The sequence below is a fragment of the Chrysemys picta genome, chromosome 4 (genome assembly GCF_011386835.1).
Source record: "Chrysemys picta bellii isolate R12L10 chromosome 4, ASM1138683v2, whole genome shotgun sequence".
NCBI classification, from domain to species: domain Eukaryota; kingdom Metazoa; phylum Chordata; order Testudines; family Emydidae; genus Chrysemys; species Chrysemys picta.
In genome coordinates this window covers 113,237,452-113,262,759 of record NC_088794.1, presented here as the reverse complement: position 1 = coordinate 113,262,759, position 25,308 = coordinate 113,237,452, and the positions used below count along the sequence as shown (strand labels likewise).

The 25,308-nt window shown below is 51.2% G+C and overlaps 2 protein-coding genes across 5 annotated transcripts in view; one reads left to right on the top strand and one right to left on the bottom strand.

The window, feature by feature from the left end:
* The window catches only part of BBOF1 (basal body orientation factor 1), a 1,057,902-nt gene that overhangs the window by 191,086 nt on the left and 841,508 nt on the right, over nt 1–25,308 (bottom strand). The gene's annotated exons all lie outside the window — the stretch shown is intronic.
* On the top strand, nt 15,183–23,728 carry PGF (placental growth factor). Of its 3 annotated transcripts, none has more exons than XM_005301596.4 (7): nt 15,183–15,752; nt 18,119–18,161; nt 19,922–20,118; nt 21,202–21,278; nt 22,079–22,108; nt 22,206–22,268; nt 22,717–23,728. In XM_005301596.4, the coding sequence occupies exons 1-7, from the start codon at nt 15,687–15,689 to the stop codon at nt 22,736–22,738; spliced, it is 498 nt and encodes a 165-aa protein (XP_005301653.1). In that variant the 5' UTR covers nt 15,183–15,686; the 3' UTR covers nt 22,739–23,728. The 3 variants fall into 3 exon arrangements, with proteins under 3 accessions (XP_005301653.1, XP_042714468.1, XP_042714467.1); XM_042858533.2 differs by lacking the exon at nt 15,183–15,752 and adding an exon at nt 17,805–18,012; XM_042858534.2 differs by lacking the exons at nt 15,183–15,752; nt 21,202–21,278 and adding an exon at nt 17,788–18,012.

The following is a 25,308-nucleotide window of genomic DNA, read 5'->3' as shown; positions in this document are numbered from 1 at the left end:
CTAAAAAAAGAAGAACAGGAGTGGGCCTTCTTTGTTGGGCTGGAGATAACACCTCCTGTTGTGAACTAGTATTTCACACTCATTAATGCTTTCCTGTCTGATGATTTACAGTTACAGAGAATTACAATGCAAACACTCAGCTATGACCTTACAGTATGGGATACAGATGTTACAAGTGATATCAATGCAGGCAGCAACTTACAAGCGTTCAATAAAGTCTAAACATTAAGCAGATGTTTATAACGCTAATATCTATTTTAACAACACTAACACACAGGTGAGCCAGACTAATTCCAGCTGTGTATTTGTCAGTATCCAAATGAGGCATAGGGCCCTTGGCATAAGCTGGCACCTGGTTTGCCAGCATCACAGCCAGTTAAAGAGTAAAACTGCCACGCTTCCAACAGACCCTCCCTGTGGAGCAGGCTGCCTTGGCCAGCAGGGGGCACACAGGGCCCCATCCCTAGAGGAATCATGGGAGGTGGATGCAGGTATATGAACTTGGATAATACTTGAGAGGAGTCAGGCCGGGGCAGCTAATGGAAGAAGGACATGGGAGTGGATCCCACACATTGTGGCCTGTGCTGGGCCCAAGATCGCCTCACCCTGTGCAGTAGCGCCCAAGTCCCCCACATGCAGGACCACTGGACCAGTAATATAGGTGGGACCTGAAATGCAAGGTGCAGGCAGTGACTGGGGCTGGGGAGGGGAAGGGCAATGTTATTCAGCCCTAAATAGGCAAAGGGCCCAAGGGATAGACTGGGTTTCGATAAAGGAGGAGGAGGCATCTGCCTGGCGGATAGGGTGACCAGATGTCCCGATTTTATAGGGACAGTCCCAATTTTTGGGTCTTTTTTTTATATAGGCTCCTATTACCCCCCACACACCCTCATCCCAATTTTTCACATTTGCTGTCTGGTCACCTGACTGGGGGAAGACGTGATTTGTGCCACAGAGAACAAGGTGCCTGTACTGGAGCAGAATAGGAGGTCTGTGCCAAGCAGCAGGATGGAGGGAACACAGGGTTTGCACCACAGAACAGGAGGCGTCTGTCCTGAGAAGGAATACAGGATTTATTTTGGACAATTCAATGTTCTAGAAACTGAGAGCCAAAGCAAATGGGCTGGGAAAGCAGCAGTTCCTGGAAGTCTGAGCGCTCCTGCTGGCGAAGCCAATACCTATCCAGGATAAGGCAGGAATGTTGCTCTTTGTCTCCAGTTGCTGGAGCTCAGAGTCCATGTCTCAGGCAGTAGCAGCAGCATATTTCACATCCCCACTCCGCTCTACCTGCCAGGTACCCTCCCCTGCACCCTGTTCTGTCAGCTTGTGAAAACCAAAGCAAACTGGCCTGTGTGGGGTGCTTGCGACAGGCATTCTGTCTGCATGGCCCGGGCTGTTCATTAGGCCCAATCCACACCTGTCTCGCCCTGTTCTGGCTTGCTCCACTCCCATTTGGTGAGTGGCCGAGCCCAGGGCAGGATGATACCAATTCATGGTTGGGGTGTGGGAATGTCAGAAATGTGGTACCAGACGGTTAATCAGATAGAGCACCCAGTCCCACTCCATTTTCTAGCAGATCCCTTCCCCCAGAGAGTCTCATGCATCTGGAGGGGTTCTGTGCAGGGAAAGGGGGAAGTTAGCAACCCCAGGAGAGCCCAGCTTAGTATATGGGATCTACTCAGCCGGAGCAGTGACTGCATGGCCAGCCTTGCTCAGACAATACATGGGGTTCCATAGCATGGGCAGGTGATGTCGGAGAGACTTACGGGAAAAGGACTGGCCTCCAAAGGATTTCTCCTGGAGGCATCTTGAATCTCTCGGTCGGCAGAGAACCCCACCCCCACCCCCGCCCATTCTGAGCCTAGCTAGGCAGCTCCCTTCATATGACCATGGAGAATGGCTAACCTCACCCACTCCCCGCGTTCTGTGCCGTGTCCCATCTGTAGCAAGAGTTACGGGCAGTGCGTTATTGGACCCAGTTCTTCCCATACACTGCATGGTCTACGCTGGAGCTACCTTTAGCCTGGAGAAGATCAGAGAGTCACTTTGGCAGGTTGATGAATGTGTGTCTGTGCATGTGTCCGGGTCTGTGCAGCAGTGACTGACTCCTAAAAATAAATGCCGCAACGCACACCCGGTACCATTACTCATAAGTGATCATTCGGAACTACCAGAGCACCAACAAAATAAAACAATGCTGGAACGGTGTTCAGAGCATTCCGGCATGACTCCAGCCCTGCTGTGCAGGAGCATCTGGCTAGCTCTGTGTGTGGGCTGCACGCCCCTGTGCCTCATACCTGGTGTCTTCATTTACAGCTGTGCAAAGTGAGAATAAAATGCTGCTTCCCCAGCAGTAAATAACACACACAAAAAACAAAAACCCTTAACAATGGTTGGGCAGCTGCTGTGCCGAGACCACCCCCAGCTGTGCTGATCAGTTCTGTCTCATTCCCAGTACATTTCCCAGACCTGGGGAAGAACTCTGTGCAGCTCAAAAGCATGTCTCTCTCACCAACAGAAGGTGGGCCAATACGAGATATTACCTCACCCATCGTGTCATTCTTTCCTGGTGTTTCCCCTGTATCCTGCATCCATCTGCTGTCTCTTGTCCTCTACAGGAGCGGCGCCAGAGTTTTTGCCGCCCTAGGTGGCAGCGCTCCTCCTCAGAGCATTCAGCGGTGGGGGTCCTTCCGCTCCGCATCTTCGGGACACTTTGGCGGCGGGTCCCGGAGCAAGTGAAGGACCCGCCGCCGAAGCGCCCTGAAGACGTGGAGCGGAAGGACCCCCGCTGCCGAATTGCCGCCGAGGAGGGCAAAATGATGCCCCCCAAATCCTGCCGCCCTAGGTGACCACCTAGGGTCACCTAGTGGAAGCGCCGGCCCTGGTCCTATACTGCGATTGTAAGCTCTTTGTGGCAAGGACGGTCTTTCTGTTCTGTGTTCGTACAGTGCCCAGCACAGTGGGACACATCGGCCCTACTGCACTATAAAAGAGGGGCAAGGCTTTGTAGAGTCAGGCTCTGTGTGAGCATCTACCACTCTGAGTGCCTGTCTCTGCCTGTGCCTCTGAGCACCTGTCTCTGCTTGTCTTTGTGCCTGTTTGGGCATGCCTGTGTATGTGCATACTTGTGTCTGTGTGCTCATGTGTGTCTGTGCATGCAGCTGGGACCAGGGCGTAGGGTATCAACCAAAAATCATGGGTTCTGTGCTTTCCTTTGTTTGTTTACTTTTTGCTCTAGTAAACAGTGCAGCCCCAGAGATTAGGAAGGCGGGAGCAGGAGGAAGAGAAACTGGACTCTGAGGTTATGACCTCCTTGTGGATCCTGGGTTGTTTACATTCCCCAGCTTCAATCCCACAGCTACTACAGGCCATTTTTGTCTCAGAGTCCTGCTGCAAGTGGCTGGGTCTGAGGTAGCCAGGAGCTCACCGACCACTGGTGGTCCTGCCCTGTTCCCTGCAGCCCCTGCTGTCGGAGCTCCCCCCACAGCCAGCATGTGAAGTTGTGTGTCATTTTCATGAATGGAGAGCTCTTGAATGGGGATTTCAGGAGCTTTTAGCCCCTTGGCCCCCACGTGGCTGGGACATGCCAGAGCCTGATGCCCTCAGGGAACTGAAGGGAAGTGTTGGATTGTGGCTGCTTGGAGGGATTACAGTGCAAGAGACAAGTAGCATCTGGTTGTCATTAGCGAGGAGCTGCTGCCAGGACCCAGACAGAGTTAGGCAAGAAATGCCCAGGAATATCAAAAGGGGGAGGAGGAGATTGAAGGCACGTGAAGATGAGAGGATGGGGTGGGGCAGGGAACACAGGGTACGGGGGGAGGGGTATGGAGGAGGAAATAATTTTCTCCAATACACAATTTATACTAGACTGAAATCCAGTCTCTCCTGGCAGCTCAGCAGCTGCACAGATAGCCCGGGCAATGAGTTTGGAAGGTAATGCAACTAAGGATGTCTGCCAGACGTGTGCTTCCAACATCCAATGTCAATGAGAAGAATGAGCCATTCAACAGGAGATGAAGAGAAGGAGCATACTTACCTATACACAAGCACCAGGAGTATAGGGAGCCAGCAAGAACCACAAGGGATGCTTAATGATGGAGGCTTGGGTCTAGTGGGACTAACAACCTGAACTATCAGTGTTGAGGGATATGGGATAGGTAGAAAGGGAAGGAGAGGTGAAGGGACAGCACTATATGTCCAAACCTCTTATTTTACAAAAGTAATTTTGGAGAGGAGTTAGGAAATCTAGCGCATACGGTGCACTGGGAGGAAGTATTAAAATCCACCAGCACAGGAGAAGGTTGAAGGAGGCTAAAAGATGCCATAATGGAGGGGTGAGAGATGACATTTCCTCTGAGAGAAACCTGGACAATGTGGCTTTAGAGCTGAGTGACTCAAAGATCTGAGAATTGAAAAGAAGAACGTGTAATGGAGAAGGATGGAAGAATCAGCAAGAACCAGAGAGTGTGTCAAAGCTGCAGGATGAGGATGATGTCAGGAAAAAAGCAGAATCAGTTAATGCTGCGAAAAAGCTAAGGAGACCCTGAAGTGCTCTCCCTCCATATATTAGAGGGAAGAAGAGCTAGAAAGAAATCAGGCCAGTTAATAAATGAGGAAGGGGTGGGTGGAATCAAGGAGGGTTCTAAAATGAACTAATTTTGAAAGTCCAACCTTCCAGAAAAATGAAGAGAACTAACTTGTGATCAAAGGCAGGGAAGTGAATATTTTGAAAATCAAACATACACAAATCAGAGGGTCTGAGGAATATACGCAACTACTGGGGCATCGACAGTTATAGCGCATTTGAAATTAATGGCCAACTAGACAAGCACTGGCAGACTACAGAGAAGGGAATGTGATGCCAATTTTCAAAAAGAAAGTGATCCTGGCAATGACCAGACCATCAATTTAACTGTTGTCCCTAATAAAACTATGGAAACACTAGTAAGAGAGAACACTCCAGTAACCATCTAGAGGACAATGGAACCATGAGCACCATGGAACCATGAGCACCATAAACAAGTGAGGTTTGTAAAGGATTGTCTCCACAGAGTTGGTTGCTTTTCCATCACCCAAAGCAAGTGGACAAAGGGAAGGCAACAGGACTGAATCAGTGTCTCTGGATGTAGAAAAGCATTTGATACAATTTCTCTCTGGGCAAAATGAATTCAGCTCAGCTTCAATACATACCTATCACATGGCCTGAAAAATGGTTGTTGGGCCATAAACTCAGCTCGAACAGCAGTACCAGTGTACAGAACATCAGGAAGGAGGCCAAGGGCCAGCCAGGACAGGAAGAGATTAAGTGACCGAACATCATGTAGGCAAGCCTGATAGAGGGGTGAGAGAAAGAGAGCATCATGCAGAGTGAAGTCAGAAGACACCAGGTACTCACATCAGCGCAGTTCTGGCCTACAGCCGCGGTTGTCAGAGCTCATACGTTAAATGGTGTTGGGCTTGTTGGTACTTGCATGGGAGATCCTCCCTCCAGTAAAACCCTGGGTGCTCATGAAGTGGTGTGGGTGACTCAGTAGGGGCAGTGGCCCCTCTGAGTAGGTACTGAATCAGGGCACCAGCATGGTGATCGAGGAGGTACTGTCTTTTGGATGGGACATAAAACCACAGCTCAGACAGTTTGTGGACACTAAAGAGTCAATGACTTTTTGCCCAATAGCCGGACCTGCATCCTGGTCAGATTCCACCTCCACACAATTACTCTCTTTATATGCCCCCTGTAATTTCTTTTGCATACTGGATTGCCCTTAACTTCCTGTGCTAGGTGGTGGTGGTGCGGACCATTCATCAGCTGGCATGTCGCACCCCCATTTGGGTGGGGGTTAGCGATCCCTGTCTGCACATCCTGTAAAGTGCTTTAGGATAAGGCCTTTGGGGTACATACATTCGTCCTCACTAAGATGAATCTGGGTAAACCCTGCCAGCGTCGTTCAGAAGTGCCCTCTTATCAGCAGGTGTGGCAACAGGGTGTAGCGTTTGGAAGCAGCTCAGCCTCCTGCCCCTGTCTGCACAATGTAGGAGCCTGCTGCTCCCCTGATCCTCCTCTGTTTTCACTCCAGAGCAAGGCAGGATCCCGCCTTCCCTATTATTTCATTCTGGGTCAATATTATGACAGCTAAAGCCAAGAGCGCTGCGTCCACATGATAAGCAGCCAGAAACACTAAGTTGGGTGTGGATGGTGCCTGAGTTTGGCAGTGGAGAATGGGTGCCCAGCATCAGGAAGGACAAATTGTGGGAGGGGGCAACAGGTGGGGCAGATTGATGGATAATTGCCTCCATCTCTTGGATAATTGCCCCCTGCTCACCCCAAACCCAGGTAAGGAGCATAATAGCCATGTCCCTGAGGAAAGGGGACTACAGCAGTGGTTCTCAACCAGGGGTACATGTACCCTTGGGGGTACTCAGCAGTCTTCTGGGGGGTACATCAACTCATCTAGATATTTTCCTAGTTTTACAACAGGCTACATAAAAAGCACTAGTGAAGTCAGTACACACTAAACATTGATAGAGACAATGACTTGTTTATACTGCTCTATGTACTGTACACTGAAATGTAAGTACAATATTTATATTCCAATTGATTGATTTTATAAGTATAAATGAGAAAGTCAGCAGTTTTTCAGTACTAGTGTGCTGTGACACTTGTATTTTTATGTCTGATTTTGTAAGCAAGTAGTTTTTAAGTGAGGTGAAACTTGGGGTATGCAAGACAACTCCAGACTCCTGAAAGGGGTACAGTAGTCTGGAAAGGTTGAGAGCCACTGGACTAGAGGATCTGCTGAGGTGTTGGGCTCCCCTCCCCTTAGCAGCCCAGCCCCATTCTCACTGGAGGGGATCGATTCAGCTCACAGTGTGGTATCACTTGCAGGTGGTATCTACAGCTTGTTCTTCAGTATGCAGCGCAAGAGCTGCCCTCCTGTACTTGCCTTAGGAGTTCTCAGCTCTGCCTGGGCTGTCCAAACAGCGGCAGAGGGCAGTGCAAACATGGCCTTTCCAGGCCCCTCACCCTGTGCTTGTTACGGTTACAGCCCTGCTCCGCTGGCTGGTGTCTGGAGCCTGCTGTTTATTTTTGTCCAAGCACAGTGCTCTGCAGCTGTTTGAGTGACATTCCCAGGGGGCCTCTTGTTTCTGGGCTCCATTCCCCTCCAGAACCTGTGGTGAGGCCCAGGAAAGAAGAAGCTGCCTCACACAGTTAGCCACAGGATATTGCAAAGAGCCTGCCGTTTCTCTGGACCGGAGCAACATGCCCAGCAAAGATGGGCTCCTCCTGTCTTGCACCTGCTGACCCAAGCTGCACCTGTGCACACCCTCATCTGCTTGAGTGCCCCCGTGCAATTCTGTCAGTGCCTTTCTCCATGGTCACACCTGCCCCTGGGATCTGCACTCTCGAGAACATCTGCTTTAGTAACTAAAGCTCATTATTATCCAGGCAGGAGGGGCAATGTGGGATGTGCGTAGGAGCCCTATGTGCTGTCCTTGGCTGAGAGGGGTGTTGGGGGCAGCAGATGCACTGGCAGGTCTGTGTTTGTGCTCCCATGGTTACCTGGTACCGCCTGTGCCATGGCTGGGCTGGCAGCTATCGTGTCTCAGTATATTCTTCCTGCTTCTCAACAAAATAGAACAAACATCCGCCTACAGCTTTGGCCTCTCAGGGTAGATCAACTCCTCCTGCCACCAGTCTCCGGCCCAGAAAGTCTAGCCCTGCGTGTGCTGGAATTGAAAACACAGACTGCAGCAGCTGCCTCTTCACCAGCACCAACTGCAGGGATCGCACGCACCCCCCCTCGTGCGCCACTCACTTCGCACGGTAGACAAGGCCAAGCTTTAAGTCTCAGTGTCCATCCTCAGGGACCTACCTGGCTTTGAGCCTAGGTATCTCATTGAGAGCCTCTCTTCATGGTGACAGCCTTCCCTGGCAGCTATGGACAATGACATTCTTAACCTTGAGGGTGAAGCTCATGAGAGACGGAGCCTGAGCTCTCTTGGTAAGAGTGCCAGCGCCTGGGGACTCATTGCAGAGGAGAGTAGGAGGGGAATAAATCTCCAGAGCTGAGGCTAGAACCTCCTTCTTCAACTTAGCACCTCGCAGCTGCCACCAAACCCAGTGCCGTGGAAGAGGAACACGAAATGGTGAGGGAAGAGAGAGTAGGAAGGATAGACGGGAGGAAGGAGAAAACTGTCTCTCGTTCTGGGATGGGAACGAGAAGGAAGGAGCAGTAGCAATAAGGCAAATGCTCATTTGGGGCTTACGCCTGCAAAGAGGGATTCTTCGCTGCTCCCCTTCCCTGGGCCTCAGACACATCACTAGGCCGGCGCTTTCCATCGCCCAGGACTTGAAGCTCAAACAGTCCACAGGACAGCCTTGACACTGCCATCTCCCAGGGCCCATGTGTCAGGTTCCCCTAAGAAGACTTCACTCCTCCTAGGACTGTGTCAGAGCCACCACTGCGTCACACCCGGCTCTCCCTGTCAGATGGGCAGTTTGTATGGGGGGATGTAGGGGGGCTGCTCAGAGGCCAGGCCCAGCTGCTATCAGCTGGGTGGGTTAGCACCAAGCTGCCTGCAGTTCTTTCTTCCCCCTTTGGCCATCCCTACAGTGAGGCTATCGCTCCCCAGGGCAGGCCTAATCCACTCCCAGCAACAAAAATAAACAGCAGCATTCCGGCCACGTGCAGCCAGGGGTGACTAACCGCCTGCCACTTCCTGCTGCTGCTGACAGCAACAACAGCAGCCTGTGCTCACAATGCATGGGGGGGGGGAGGAATGCACAACACAGCCCACTTCCCCCAATTGTCAGCCTCCTCCTTAGCAAACAGACCTTCCCCTGTCTCCCCCCATCCTCCGCACCTGGCCCGGGAGGGAGCTTTGACGCCACAGGAATTTGCAGCAAAGGGCTAAGGAATGTTCTAAGTAACATGTTCCCTGGTATTGCAGGGGCTGGCGATATCGCTGCCTGGAAGGGGCCCTGCTACGATACACCTCACTCCTGTGCAGCAGCACCCCTGCTAATCCAGCCCTGGACTCCCCACCCAGCTCTGCCTGTGCACCTAATTCCACACCTGGTATTGGCTAAAGAAGGAAATTGGATGGGGGCTGCTTCCCTTGTATTTAGCACCATATAACGATTAAATGTAAAATCATGCTGCTTCCAAAAAGCTGTCCAGCACCTATCTCTTGTAAATATCACTGCTGTTACATGTTGCTACTCTATATACGGTGTTGTCAGTGTCCATATTAGACTGTAAATTCTTTGGGTTATGGAACATGTCTCTTTGTAGATGCAAGGCCAAGAACACTATTGGCTCTTGATAAATTATGTTACCCCTTTGGTCCAAGTGGTTAGCCAGTATTTGGGGCCTTGCTGGGTTGTTTTTGTTAGGAGGAAAAATTGATGCTAAGTCAATTATTTCTTTGGTGTAATCCTGTTTATTTGCAAAGACTACACAAAATCTTGCTTCCCTGAACACAGTGGAAACAATTAACAGCAGGTAGTTTCCTTGCTTGGAAATCCAAGTCTGCCTTTCCAATGAGTACTGTGCTCTAAAGAAGCACTGTCTCTCCACTTCCTCCCAGGGCCAAGCTCACAGTTTTTCTGCTGCTTTTTGCCTCTCTCACACACAGCTGTAACCAATCAATCCCCTTACCCTTGCTTTTGCAATCTGCCCCAGGAAAACCCCTTTTATTTTCCGGAGGCTAGTTCTTGCTCAAGCCTTGCCATGGGGCCAAGTGATTTGGGTGGTGACTTTTATTGTTTCAGCTATCACTATGTAAAGGAGCATTTAATTACTCCTTCCATTTAGCCTAAATGAAGCTTTGGTCTGCGATTGTCTAGCAATCAAAGACCTGCTTGATGGCTGCCATTAACACCTGCCAACATAACAATAATAAACAGGTGACACGAAGGGACACCAGACTCTTCCTTTTGCAGACATTCTGATGTACTTTGAGCCTCTCTGCAGGGTCTGCCCCCAACCCCCGGAGAATGCCAGTGGAATGGGAATTGTCCTTGTGACCCACCTATGCAGCTTGATTTCATCAGGGCAAACTGGAGCAATATCAAACAAAGGGGGTGGGGGTCAGGGTGGGATTGGAGACTGTATCCTTCTCAAGCTGCATACATCCCAAGGCACTGTGATAGCATTCTTTGGACACTGGGCAGATTTTGCTCTGTACCTGCACCTGGGGAAATGTTCTTCTTTCTTTTATGCCCCAGTCTTTCTCTGAACCTTATACATCTCTTGCCCTGGAGGTGGATGGCTCAATTTCCCATCGCCAATGCTTTGTGCCAGCCAGTCTGTGAGGCATTAGGGAGTGTATGCAGTCATGGGGACTGAGCTCTGCTGGTGTGGAGTACCAGGATGTTCTGCATTGTGACAAAGCCCAAGGGCACTTGCCCATCCAGGCTGTGTTGGCTTTTTAATATTTTTTCCTTATTTCCCCATTGGGATGGTTTGGGGAATCTGTCTATGTCCAGCTTATGAATTCTGGTTCATTCTATGAAATTTCTGCATTGAATTTCTCGGTGAGTCAGCCATGGGTTGTTGAGATCCCTGACTCTTTCCCTCACTCTGTCTGGGAGAAGCTATAGCCCAAACAAAAGAAGTCTTTAACCTTAATGACTGTGCGCTCATCAAACAATAGGTACGCTAAGGAGGGTCCCCGAGCTGGAAAACCGGTTCATCCAAGTTTATCACAGGGAGTGCTAAGTTGCAAATCCCCAAATAGGAGAGCAGAGTGGACAGAGCATGGGTTTATAAAGACAAGGAAGTTTGAGGCAAGAGAGAGAATGAAGCAGAGAGGTCCTTTTAGATTCTGGGGCCAGCTGATGAAGAAGGCAGCTAGTTGCAGGAGAGAGACATCCATGATTTGCAGGAGAAGCCATGTGCAGAAGGGGGATCCTGCACTCCTTAGAGGACTCTGACCAAAGTTCAAAGAACACTCCAGAGTGGTGAGGAAGCGAAGGCAGGGAACAGCATGCAGGTGTGTTGTTTTTACCTCAGTCTGTATCTCGCTTGTGCTGACTAACGAGATTGTGTTAGAAACCTTTACAAATCCCATGTGTTGTGGGCCTCAACTATCACATATTCCAGTAGGGTCGAACTGTAACCCAGAGCATAGGATTGGAGCTCTGGGCAAGGGTGTTCTTAAGCTACTGGGGTGTCTTGGAGGTGGTTAGCACTGGTCCTGTGGCCTAGGGCAGCTATACAGCAAGGTGCCATTTCCATGAAGGGGTAACAGACAGGCTGTGCCCAGGAATTGTTCCAGAGAGGCCAAAGGAAGAGCCAGTGCGGGAGCCTACCCAGACCAAGGGACACTTAAAGCGCCTGGACCCAGTGTGTTGGGACCCAAATGCAGCAGCCTGGTGAGTGTCCAGAAGGGGGAGCTTGACTAGGGCTGTGACACTCATCCTCTGCCAATTTGCCAGGCCAGAAAGGGAAGGTTTGTCATGTTCATGAGCTCAGCTGCTGTTCATGAGTCGGATGGGTTCAGATGACATGTAAGCCCTTCTGATAAATGATTCCCCACCACTGCCTCCTGCATGTCCTTGGGAAGGTGGAGGCTTGGGCTAGGAAGTGCTTTTCGAGGCTTGTCCCTTAAACTCAGGAAGGGCTGAGATGGAACAGACCAGAGGAGCAGACTCTGCCCCGGTCTGTTATTGACAAGAATGCACGTCTGCTGGAGCCACATTCCAGTGCCTGTTGCACACACCCTGGGAACATGAGCCCCCAAAACAGCCAGATGCAGCTCAGCGCTGAGGAATTCCAGCTCATCACAGGGGCCTCTTGCTTTGCTCAGAGCACAAGTGGATCATATTTGCGCCCTCGTGCAAAAACTCAGGAGGATAAGGATTTCATCTGCACTATTGTTGCCACAGTAGAGGGCCAAGTCTATTTCCTAGGACAGGGGTCGGCAACCTTTCAGAAGTGGTGTGCCGAATCTTCATTTATTCACTCTAATTTAAGGTTTCGTGTGCCAGTAATACATTTTAACGTTTGTAGAAGGTCTCTTTCTATAAGTCTACAATATATAACTAAACTATTGTTGTATGTAAAGTAAATAAAGTTTGTAAAATGTTTAAGAAGCTTAATTTAAAATTAAATTAAAATGCAGAGCGCCCTGGACCGGTGGCCAGGACCCGGGCAGTGTGAGTGCCACTGAAAATCAGCTCGTGTGCTGCCTTTGGCGCACGTGCCATAGGTTGCCTACCCCTGTCCTAGGAGGACAAGAGATGTCTGAACCCTGGCATTAATGCCCCAGGGTGTGGAATCCATTGTGCGGGGCTGGTCCTAATGCCCCATTGTGGATACTGCTGCCTTCTGGTGCCCAAATCTGTCCTACCCACCATAACTGCAGTCTGCAGCTTTGCCAAGACACCCTGGGGTACAGAGAGAACATAAATGTCCCGGTTGTTCCTTTACACCAGCACACTGAGAGCGTGTTGTCAGGGATTGTTATTTCTGATGACCAGAGAGTTAATTTCCCACACTTTTATAACTGAAGCCCTGACTCAGCTCAACAGCCACCACTTCCTCACTCATGAGATTTCACCCTCCAGTGTGTTCAGAAGCAAAACAAGACATTCGCAATACATTGGCAGTGACTAGAGTTTGAAACTCTCTAGGGCTTTTGTCTTCATAAGGCAGCTGAGCTGGCAAGATGAGCACAGCTTCAGAGTGGATTGGTACTATGATGCCAGGGTGAGAGGAGCCCTAGGGCTGGTCTCTTTGCAAGTCTGCATCCAAATAACTCAACTGGATGTAATTCACACCTTTGTTGTTTCAGTGCAAGTTTGTGTGTAGACAAGCGCTTGGACAGTCATGTAACATAGATAGATAACCTAGATTAAAAATTACACTGAAAACCCCCTTGCAAGTACCAGCATACATGGATTATATGAAAAGCAATGAGAAGTCCAGGAGTCTCAGGTTTCAGCCCTGGACTGGGATTGGGCGGGTACGCAGCGGTGCAGCGTATTGTCACACCTCTTCCAAGCTGCTTTCTTGTTCTTCTGTTTCTCATGAAAAAGAGTAAAAAGCAAAAGTCACTTGGAAGCTGTTATGTCTGCAACGAAGTCCTTGAAAATGTGAACTCTGCGCACAGCAGTGCAGCAATATCTGCCTGAGTTGCAGAATACATGGCTCAATAGCTCTGACGGGGCAGGTAGAGCTTATGATTGTGGGCAGAACGTGGCAGAGTACTGCTACTCCCCTTCTCCCCTTGCCTCCCACCCCAGTTTGGCACCTGGCTTTGATACAGTTGAAAGCTCCTGGCAAGCAGGCTGGGAAGCCCAAAGGAAAAACTAGAGCTGCCCAAGAGAAGTGTAAATGTCGGAGTTCTTACAAGAAAATACTATTTTCAAATCATATGACATACGGCCCCCAACTCTGCACTGTAGACATGATGGGTCTGGCTTCTCATATTTTGCAGCCAGCGGCACTGTCCCATTTTATACACTTGTGTTATGTAAAGACAGTGTGCGTGGAGGGAAGAGGCTCTTGGGGAAGGGGACAGCTGGCTTTTCCAGCTAGCTTGAAGAGCAAGATTCTCATTATTTATTAAGTGCTGACTGTGTGCAGGACTCTGTAGAAGCCATAAGCCCTGCCCCATGGGATTTACAAAAATAAATAGCCAGAACCAGATGCTCTGGGAGACCCAGTGGATGGTGCCAGCCTGGAGCTTTTTTAAATACTATGGTAGCAACTTGTACTGACATGGCTTTCCTGGGCCATGCAGAGGAAGGAAGTCTGCAGGAGGGAGCTGAATGAAGGGAGGGTGAATACCGTTTTGCGGCATGGAGAAGGTTTCGGCCATAGGACGTCAGCTCTACATGTCTCTGCAGACAATGCCCTCTTGACTAACACAGACATCCAGGCACCTCTGGGAAATTTGAATACTCTTATTTTTCTTCTAGTTGAAGCAAATTAGTCGGCTCCTCAGCATAGAGACAGCCTCTGTATGTTATGGCTACGTGGGCTGGTGCATGCAGTGCATAAAGGCAGCAGTTCTGCACAGACGCCTCTTAAATGAGCTCCATCAATTCCAACTGTCTCTCAAAAATCAGAGCAATCAGGAATCTGTGCCTCTGGCCCCTGCGACAGCCCAGCAGCCCAAGGCGGGGAGTCCTCCCTCAGCTTTCTCTGAGCTCCCCATACACAACAGGTTTAACTTGGCAGCTGGCCAGAAGGGTCAATTGTTACCATTCAATCCACCGCCCACGTGTCAAACGTCTCCAGTTTTAAAAAACATGAAAATCATGGAGTCCAATACTACAGCCTCGGGTCTGTGACATTCCAGTCTGGAGTGTATTACACACAGATTAATATACAGCGATTCTTTATAGTGTGAGTGTTTCAAGCCAGGGATCATGTCTATATCTGTGTGTATACAGCACCCTGCACTATGTAGCCCTGATGGAGGGCTCCAGGTGCCGCCACAGGACAAATATTTATTAATGAGAACTAGTTAAAGAGAAAGCCTATTTACAGGCATAAACCCCAGGAAGCAGCTTTAAGGTGCAGCCTGATTTTCAAGAGCTTGAGCTTTCCACTTCAGTATTGTATTAAAGAGCAGGAGGGATGGAGAGCGTGGGAGAGAAAGAGAGAGCCAGACACACAGATTAACTAGAGGATGAAACAGAGAGAGGCATAGAGATTAAAGTGCCCTATTGGGTCCCATCTATTCCCTCACTCGAGAGCCAGGGCAGATCATTTTCTACAATCTATTTGCCAAGGTCTAGTCGTATTTGAAGGGTCCCAAGTGATGTGGTTTGTATGACCTAAAGCCAATAGCGGCTCACACATTGCATGTGCATACCATAGTGATGGGGGAGGCTGAAGGGCTGGAAGAGAACAGACTCCCTCCCACGGACACACCTGTACATGTGCCCACTCCCACGACATCCCTCCCAGCCACATCTGCACACAATGACCGCACGTACAGTCACAGCAGCACCTGCACAGTCACGCGCACACACCTGCGGGGGCGCACATAGCCACACGCATGGACATGCGGCTCTGATGCACGACGAAAGGAAACAAACGGCCATCTGGAGGCTGCGGGGCTCCAAAGCCCAGAGGATGCAAGCGCAGCTCCGTGCAGTCTCAGAGGAAGGGAAAGTGGGAGGGAGGGTGTGAGTTGGGGAGGGACTTGGGAGGAGCCCTCGGCTCATGAAACAGAGCTGCAAAGCAGGCAGGGCAGCATTCACATGGCCGGAGAGCAGCCCGCGGGCGCAGGAGGTGCAGAGGGGCCCAGAGCAGCCAGTGCAGGAGCAGGAGGGGACCCTGTGTGCTGGGATTGAGCAGGGCAGAGGTGGTGTCAGTGTCCCAGGACTAAGACAGCTTGGACTTGCATCTCAGCTATCAGCGTCCCTTGTCTCTGAGCACCCCTCATCCCGTGCCACCTCGGGGGCTCTGTAACACTGGCCTCCCGTCTCCTGACCACTGACCACCACCGCCTCTCCCAGGGCTAAGCTGCTGTGACTGGATCCACGGGTGCTGTGTTTGGGACGCTCGGGTCCTGGACTGTGGCCAGCGTGAGGGCTCCCAGGAGTGCCCCAGCCAGGGGATCTCTGCATTTCCCCCGCTCTGGAATCTCTCGCAGGGGCAGTATGTTTGTTTCAGCTGGGACACGGGACTCTTCACTGGGGCAAAACTGAGGAGGCAAAACCAGCGATGCAGCTTCTCAGCAGTTTCCTGAAACTTCTTGTGGCTCTTGCGCTGCAGGCATCACACACTCAGGTGAGGGACCCCCAGCTTCTAGCACCCCCACCCCCCGTGTCCTCCACATAATGGCTCGGGGGGAGCAGAGAGGGGCACTGGCAGTGGAAGAGTTCTCGGGGATCCTGCCGTAATGGTCCCAAGCCCCATTACTCCCCTTGCATCACTGTGGGGCTAGAGCACTGCTGAGGAATCGCTCCTGTAGTGTATTTTGCAGGCTAGGTACAGCGGGGGGATCAGTTTGAAGCTGTTCTTCTTGGGTTGCCCCACCACTACCCCTCTCTGGTGTCTGAGCTCCAAGTGACCCCTTGTTCCTCGGGTCCTCCCTTAGCAGAAGAACAGGGGGCTGACTGGGGTACTGCTAGGCTGGCTGATGATGGGAGGGATGATGGGGAGGGGAGAAGATCAGTATCTCAGATGCTCTCTGAGGATAAGGCTGGCTCCAGCTAATTTCCAGGAAAAATAAACTCCCAGGAAACATCTTGTGAGAAGAGAGGAAGTGCCATTATTGAAGGGAAGCTGCAGTGGGGCTGGAGCTTCCAGACAGTCCCACAACTGCTCGTTTAGCTGAAAGCGTCTAGAGAGGATTCTGAGCTGATTACCTGCCTCCAGGCCCAGGCCCCAGGAGAGCAGCCCCACAGGTGCAGGACAGGGCAGCTTGGTGAACTCTGATCCCCAGGAACGCTCCTATACCTGGCAAATCCCATGGAAGAGCCCCCTGATCCCTGGGAGAAAAAGCAGAGAATTTCCCGTCTGCTGAAAGGCACATGGGAGAATCACCTCCCCAGAACCCCTATAAGGGCCATACCTCCCATGGGCGCTGTGTCCCAGGGCATGCGCTGTGACCAGCATGGCAGCAGAGTATTACTGCACTGAAACCAGGGGTGTGACATGACACAGGGACACCATCTGGTCTCCAGTGAATGAGGTCTTAACAGTGACCCCTCCCTTGTACAGCTTCTCTAGGAAAGTCTGTCCAAGTAGCTGGTTGGGTACCCAGGGCTGGCAGGAAGCCAAGCCCAGCCCAGCCCAGCCCAGGAGACTGTGGGGAGATATCCCCCCCCCCTCTTTTAAGCTTATATTAATTTGCTTTGCTTTTGGGTTATGGACATTTGCCATTGAGGAAAAGTCCAACCCTGCTGACACCCCTGAGTTCTGCTTCTGCTGAGTGTCTGCCAGCTGACAGGGGCTACTCTCCTATCTGCTGCAGCCAGCCCACTTTGGGCTGTGATCCCATCACAGTGGGGCAGCCTTGGCCAGCATTAAGATGGCAGAGCCCCGCCAAGGGAAACCCAGGGCATGGCATGGAGGAATTAGGATTTATACAGCATCCCAGGCGCACATGGCACTTCACAGCTAAGTACACGTGGCCCCTGCATGTGTCCAGTAGGGGCAGATGACAACATGCTGTGAGCCGGTGGGAGGGAATCAGATGGGACTCTGACAGCATCATGATGGTTGGGGTATAAAGACTCATAGCTAGCTAGGGAAGGGAGGAGGGGTGCTGGGGACTCAGTAGGGGGAGCGCTCTCCTTTGGGGTGTTGTGCTCCATTCTGGGTCAGTAGTGACCCCAGGCCCCAGTGTGGCAGGATGGGGGACGAGGTGATAGGTGTTGTGTGGATGAGATGTAAACTGAAGTGCTGACCATGTGTGGTCATTAGATCCTCTGGCATGTTGGATAAGAGCTGGGATGTCAGCCTGGATGTCTTCTACCTCCTGCAGTTTGAAGTGACACAAAGTCTTCACCTTCACACAACCTCTTTAGCTGTTGTTTAGTGAATTATGTCCCACCTAGCCCCTCTCCTGGCACTCAGGGCAGGGTTGGTCCCTGTTGTGTTGCACTCAGTCTACAGTAGTTGTAAACTTGTTGAACTTCACTGCTTCACTGCTACACAGTTGCCACATTACCCTAGAGGTGGCCACATGGAGTGGTGAGTGAAATGATCCCTTGTGGATCTAAAGTACTTTGGGACTCTTCAGAATATAAAACCGAAAGGCTGGATGGTGCAGGGGACTGGCTGTGCAGGCTAGCATTACAACAGCTATAAACATGCTAGATAATACTTAGTCCTGCCATGAGTGCAGGGGATTGGACTAGATGACCTCTCGAGGTTCCCTCTAGGCCTATGATCCTATGCTATTTATTAGCATTGTTATTTATTAGCTCAGTTGCCTTCCTGCTTCTCGATGTATACCAGTAAGTGCCCTGAATGCTCCACAACAGATCTGAGCTGGAAGGGCCGAGTGCCCTGTGGATGGGTGGGTGATGCAGGCAGAAGGGTGAGAATGGGGGTGTTACACCCCAAGATTTTGCTGCATTGTGCTCACTCTCTGCTGCCTCTTCCTAAAGGGCCTGGGTCTCACCTCTCTGTATTTCTCTCCCTAGCAGTGGGACAGGTTCAGCAGAAACAGCACCTCAGAAGGGCAAGGTGAGTTTGCAGCTGCTTCTCCTGGTTGTGTGTGAGAATATTAGCTCCCCTGTGGGCTCTGGAATTCTCTCTCCCCACCTCCCTGCCCAGGAGCTTGGGGATCCCCTCTGTCCTCCAACCCCAGAGGAGACGACAGCCCCAGGGGAGGGGACTGGAGCCTCCAGAGGGAGGTGATGGGATATGGCCTATGAGGAGTCAGTCTGGGACTATCATCAGCCACTTAGGGGGAGGTGGAGGAATACAAATGGGAAATGTGTTGGCAAAATAGCTCCCCTGCCTCCCCTGAAAGTTAGATCCCCCAAGACCCCCACATTAATGCACCCTCCAGAAGGTGCTTATCCAGCCCTCCTTCGGAGCCACTGAGCTCCAACAGGGCACCTCCTGGGATCAGAGCTGGGCAAAATTCTTCAGATGAAACTTTTTTTTAAAGAAAACCTCAATTTCAGTTTGACCAAAATGTTTTGTCAATTGGTGTTGAAATTTGCTGAATTAGTTCAGATAAAAAAAATAATCAGAAAAAGCCAACAAGTTTTGTTAGGACATTTTCAGGCAAAACATTTTGACTTTTCATTTAGACTTTTACGTCCATTTAATTAAAAAAAAAATTAAAAGGTGAAAAAACTCAACCGCACTGATCTGTTCGAACCCAGGAGGGTTTTTGTTTTTACTTTTTTGGAACTGTGGCTGCCTGATAAATTTCAAGTTGAGCTCTGAGGCAGCTTCTCCTCCGATAAGGTTTGGGTGCTATAAACCCTCATGCTTTAGGACAGTGGTCTCCAAAGTTGGGTGCGCGCAACCCAGGGGGTGCGCAAGAGGATCCTTCGGGGTGCATGGCAGGAGGAGCGCTTTTTTTGTTTTTTTTTGCTTCGTCGGTTTGGGCGGGAGTCTGAGTGCCTTTTTTTTTTTCCCCTCAGCAAAAATGGTAGAACCAGTGCAGCAGGGGGTGCGTGCTCAAATTTTTTTACTGATGGGGGTGCAGGATCAAAAAAGTTTGGAGACCACTGCTTTAGGACACGAGGCAACATGTAACTATTTGGGGTTAGAAGGAAACTTCCCCTGGGGGGCCGGCTATCCCATAACTGCTACCAACAGACGTTCTTCCTCTGATCTATCTGGCACTAGCCAGTGTGGAGACAGGGTAATGATCTAGCTGGATTGCTGCTAGATCCAGTATGAAAGCTCCTATGATGAACACTATTTTTTGGCATGTCCCAAATCAGGACACCATCCCCCTGCCTTGTCCAAATGACATAACATTTTCCAGAAAAATTCAACCACCACCACAGGCCTCATTCCCTAGTATTAAGGCTGATCAGAGTTGCTTGGTGATTTTTAGATGGGGGCCAGGATTGGGCTTCTAGAAGAAACTGGGCTGTTGTCTTAACTATGGAGTGGTGCCACATTTCTCCAGATCTAATGGAGATTTTTATCAGTGTCTGGAGATGAAAAATAGCCTGACTCCAGTGCAGCACATGACAGATGGGACAGGAAGAGAGCAGCAGATGGGACAGCTCAAAGAGGAGAAAACAAATCTGTTAGCCTGGAGGGAGAGTCATAACACTGGGAGCTGCCTGCAACTTTTGGGGCACACAGCAAGGCTTGCTCTGATGCCTGTGCCAGGTACATGGCACGCCTCCCAGACTCTGCCCTCACTCAGCCAGTAACTCCACTGTTTAGTGAGGGCTTGAGGGAGCAGGTCAGCAGGCATCTTCTGGACATGAACTTATAGGGCCTCCCCTCCACCTCTGGGTCTCTTCCAGTCCTGCCCTTCCAGGAGGTTTGGGGCCGCAGCTTCTGTCGGCCCTTGGAGATGCTGGTGGATATTGTGTCCGAGTACCCCAGTGAGGTGGAGCACATGTTCAGCCCTTCCTGCATCTCCCTGCAACGCTGCACCGGCTGCTGTGGAGACGAGACACTGCAGTGTGTCCCAGTGGAGACGGCCAATGTCACCATGCAGGTAAGAGCCAGGTGGGCTCAGCTCACAATGCAGGGACTCAGGCTCCTCTCCTGGTAGCTAAGATAACAATGTTGGGGCGTGGGAAATTAAGGCATGGAGAGGTTAGCTGACTTCCCCAGGCACAGTGAGTGAATCAGTGTCAGAGCCAGCCGTCATTCCTGACATTCCACCGAACCCCTTCCCCCACATCCATGCTTTGCCCTTGGAGGTGTGTGGGCTGGGACAATGCCCCCCTCACTGGCTCTTTGCTGTTCTCCCTTTTATGACTTGTCTTTTTTGCTGAAAGGTCTCATCTTGGACCCTACAGTTACAAACACAGGGAGCCCGACACGGCGTGTATCCGTGTGGGTGTGTGAGATGAGAGCGGTTTGTTGTCCCTGTGGTGTGTGGTGCCCCCTGGTGTGGTGGGGTGAGATGGACACTGCCCTGAAGGTGCAGCAAAACGAATCCCTGGGTCTCTGGTTCTGTTTTTTTCTCTGCCCCTCTCATCATAACCAGAGGTGTCTTTGGGGATGCTGGGCCACCTACCCATCCCATTACCATTTATAGCTAACAAATTTATTCCGAAGAAGTGGGCTGTAGTCCACAAAAGCTTATGCTCTAATAAATTTGTTAGTCTCTAAGGTGCCACAAGTACTCCTGTTCTTTTTGCGGATACAGACTAACACGGCTGCTACTCTGAAACCTGTCATTTATAGCTAGTGACTGCATTGGCATCCTGAGCGCCCTGTTCCCCTGGCGCACCAGAAGCCTGTGGGGCTGGAGAGGACGAGGGCGGTGCTGGGGCAGGCTGGCAGGAGAACAGGAGAAGCAAAACAATGTTTTCAGGATCTGCTGGACCCAGGCTGTGGGGACCACACATTCTTTGGGTGGGAAATCTTGGGGTGCATGGATGGACCATGAAGCCTCTCTCCTTTCCAACAGCCTCAGGAGGCTTCACTCTTACTCCACAGCCCTCCCCCAGCACCACCTAAGGTGCCTGAGATCAGCATGCAGCCCTGCCCTGACAAGGAGCAGAGGGGAGGGGAATGATGAATCAGCTTTGCCATGGAGGTGTAGGGAATGAATGATTTTCCCTTTCAGCTCCTGAAGATGAAGCCAGCGGGGCAGGTGCCCTATGTGGAACTGTCCTTTACAGAGCACAGGCAGTGCGAGTGCAGGTATGGACCATCCAGTCTCATTCTTCTCCACCATGCAGGGAGTCACCAAGAGCAGGAGAGACCTCAGGGTCTCTCAAACTCTTCTCACAATCCAGGGGTTGCCAGGCCACCAGGGACCCCTTGCTAAGTGGCTCTCCAGCACCATCTAGTGGCCTCTCACAGATGTATAGAGGCTGTTCCAGAACCGCATTGTTTTCCAGCTTGCTCAGAAGCTCTGACTGCTGAAGAGTGAGTCAGGTCCAGATTTTCAAAAGTGGCCTCTGGTTTTGGATGCCTCAATGTTAGGGGTTCAAATTGAGATACCTGAGGCCTGATTTTGAGAGGTGTGGAGCAACTACAGCTCCCGTTGCCACCAGCTGAAGTTGTGGGTGCTTAGCACCTCAGCAAATCAAGCACAAGGGATGTCAGTTTGGATTCCCAAAACTAGTGGCCACTCTTTTGGCCATGTCTACCTTCGTGTCTGACCCTCACTCTAGTTCCTCATCTGTGCTGTGTCCTGGCTTCTCCTCTTTATCTCCAGGTGCTCCTTTGATTGAGAGAAGCTACACTGCATTAAATACTTCCGGATGTGCATTTGTCACAAGTCATTTATGTCATTGGCAAAAGGATGTTTTATCATTGCGAGGGGGAGGAGCCCAAGCGTGGGAGTTCTGGCAGGCAGCCTGTCAATTAGGATGTAGTCCCAACCCTGTGAAATCAATGCTATTTCCATAGCATCCCATCCTCCCCCAGTACCTAGGGGCTTTGCAGATGCCACATTTGCAGTGTGATCATTTTACTCTCTCCTTTTTCTTCTCCAGGCCTCGGCGGGATACACTGAAGTCAGGAAGGTAAGTGCTATTAGCAGGGATTCTGGAGTTTGGGACTATCAGCCCTGGCTCATCTCCCACCCATTCAGACTCTTCTTTTTCCCCTTTCCTTTTGAAGGAGGAGACCCAAGGGCCAAGGCAAGAGGAAACGAGAGAAGCAGCGACCTAAAGGCTGTGATCTGTGAGTAGGCGTTAATCCAGGAGGAGGGGTCACGGCAGTGTCTCTTTTCAGAGATTCCTCCCAATAGCAGCTCTTTGGCTGCAGCTTGCTGCACAAGTGGGGCTTAGGGACAACGCACCAGCACCCGGAGTGAAACTGCTGCATCCCAACACACAGGGGCTGATACAGACCCGGGTCTGTCTCTACCATCTTTTCTGTGGATCTCAAAGTACTTTTCAAACGTTCATTAAACCCTCCTGATCCCTGACCCCAGCACTGCCCCACTGGGAGATGACAGTGTCATTAACGCCACTTCACAGGTGGGAAAACTGAGGCACAGAGAGGCATGGACTTGCCCAAGATCACCCAGAGAATCAGGAGTAGAGCTGGGAATAGAGCCCAGAGCCGCTAGCTCCCAGTCCCCCTGTTCTAATCCCCCTCCTGTCTTTGTGCTGTGCTGTCTTTGCAGATGTGCCATTCCACGCAGATAGTCATCTCAGCAGGAGAGGGCAGCACCACAGTGCCCGTACTTATTACCAAGTCCTCTAACCACCTATATGTATGCGCCAATTGCATTCTTGACTGAACACTGTGGGACTTGTGGCTACTTGCACCTATGAGCTGTGACCCTCCAAGCAGACAAGAAGTGGCGAGGTGAGCAACAGGACAGGAGCATGGGCCCTTTTGCCGGAGAGGATGACCTGGACTTTTGCTTGGCCACCTGCAGGGATACAGCTCCAGGACCAGGGAAACTCAGCTGCGAGAGAGGCAGTCACCCTTAGGCTGACCTTCCCCACCTTAAGGGCCTTCCCAGGAATCTCTGCACAGTTAACATTAGTGGTTAAAGGAGCCAGGGGCCAGATTCAGGGCTGAAAATCTTCATAATGAGGCTCAACAGGTCCAGGGCTTTGCATTCAACACTCAGGCAGAGGACAGCGGGGGACAAGCTTGGCCAAACGTGGGAATGTTTTTGTGGCCCCTGCAGCTGAAGGAGTATTCCAAAGTGCTAAGGGTGCAGCAGGACAGCACAGAACCTCAGGGAGGTGCCAGCACAGAACCTCAGGGAGGTGCCAGCCCAGGGGCTGCTGCACTGGGAGCGTTCCCTGTTGTTGTCACCCACAGGAGTCTTGTGTTGCCACCTCCACCTTTGCAGAGCAACCGTTCCCTGAGCTGCCAGCTGGCAGAGGGGACCACACAGTCATGAAGGAAGGAAACCTGTCCCTAGTGGGGACTCCAGTGTGGTGTCTGTCCAGCTCCCTGCACAGGAAAGATGTGGAGAAGCTGCAGTGAGCGGGGATGGGGGCTGGCCTGGGACCTATCTGCTTTTGGAGTTCCCTGGGTGGGATGGGATAGAGAATCCCCAGTCAACTGTATCACAGAGGGAATCATGACACCCCAGCACCTGGGCTGCAGCATGGTTCCTGGGGCCCCTCCCCTGGCTGCAGCGCATAAAATAAAACCTTAGATAGAGAAATCCAGAAGCCAGCTGTGAGAATGCGTTTGTCTCATGTCCCCAACACCTGTTCTTATCTGCTGCCCTCTGAGAAGCACCATTCTCCATGTGCTTCTGGGACTGGAGCTTCCTCACAGCCTGTGCCTCTCCCTTGTTCTCTACAGCACGTCCTGCCAGTGCTCCTGCCAAGTTCCCAGCCTTTCCTTTTCCACCTGCTGGGCCTGGAGTTGCTAGGAGCTCCCTTAAAGGCCTGGAGGGCTCCATTTGGGTTAACCTGAGACCCCTTGTTACTCTGTTCAGTAAGAAACCTCAACAGAGCCGATGGCCCTCAGATGGTACAGCCTAGAAATGTAGCATGGCCACCTCAAAAGCTACAAATGCCCCCATCTCCAGACAGCTCCAGCCTGAAGGAAGGTCAACACTCTGCCTCTCTGACCTGCAGCCTCAGAGGAGGGGGAGCCTGGCAGATAAGGCCATGCAGAAGTTGCCTTCCCAGGGAACTGTGGGATGCTTTTCCATAAGTCATAGCACTTAACAACTGAATGCTGTCCCAGTGTAGCTGCAGGGCAATTGAACAACCCATAGGCACACAAGCGTGGATGCAAGTGTAGATGCAAACCATCCTGTTAGCTTTAATTGAACTATGCAACCCCAGCTAGGAACAGTCGCACTCACTCGGTAGTGCAGAAAGGCCTATGGGAGTTTGGGCAGCACTCGCCACTTCCTGTCCTGAGCTGAAATCCTCAGTCACCTCCCAGGCAACTCACACATTTCACCTTTTCTGAGACTCTAAACCATAGGGGTCCTAAGTGCTGCAGCCAGATGTCTCCCTTGGGCCAGGTTGTGTTCTCCCCCATTCTCCATCACCTTCCCAGCTCTGAATTTAACTCTAAATCCCTTGCCAAAGGGGTGACATGCCCCACTTTCTCCTCTGATCTTCCCCTGACCTCTTTCTCCACACATGCCACCTCTTTCCTTACCTCCCCGCCCCCTTCCTTTATTGGTGATCAGTCACTGGAGGCCTTCACCCTTGCCCTACAACCCCTCCACACTGGCTGTGCTGGTGCAAAGGGGATATAGTGCAGGTGTAAGCCCCCCCCCTTTCAGGGAATACCCTGGCACAGAAGATTGTCTGTGGGAGCCTCAGAGCCAGCTCTGTACCTGCTCCCCCCCTTGGAAACACCCAGAACAGGGGACACTCAAGAGCAGGCTGGGAACAGGAGGGTAGCATCTGGGTTGTTGTGTCTTAGAGCTCTAAACACCGTTACAAACATGCTGAAACCACACTGGCACAGTTGGAGTCCGAATAACCATGTTTAACCCAATCCCTATACACCACAGTTGTCTCAAGACTCCAGCTATTCACCATTGGCAGGGCCCATGTGGGCCTTGGAAACCAGAGCACACACTGAGGGATGAATCTGGGCCCATGTTTTCTCCCCTCCAATATGCCAATACCTCAGAGTTCAAACATAGGAATCGCTGCACAAGAGCAGAGCAGTGATCCACCTACTGCAGTGTCCAGTCTTTCACAGTGGCCAGAACCAGATGCTTCAGAGGAAGGTGCAAAATAATAATAGTTAATAATCCAGCTATGGAATAACTTGC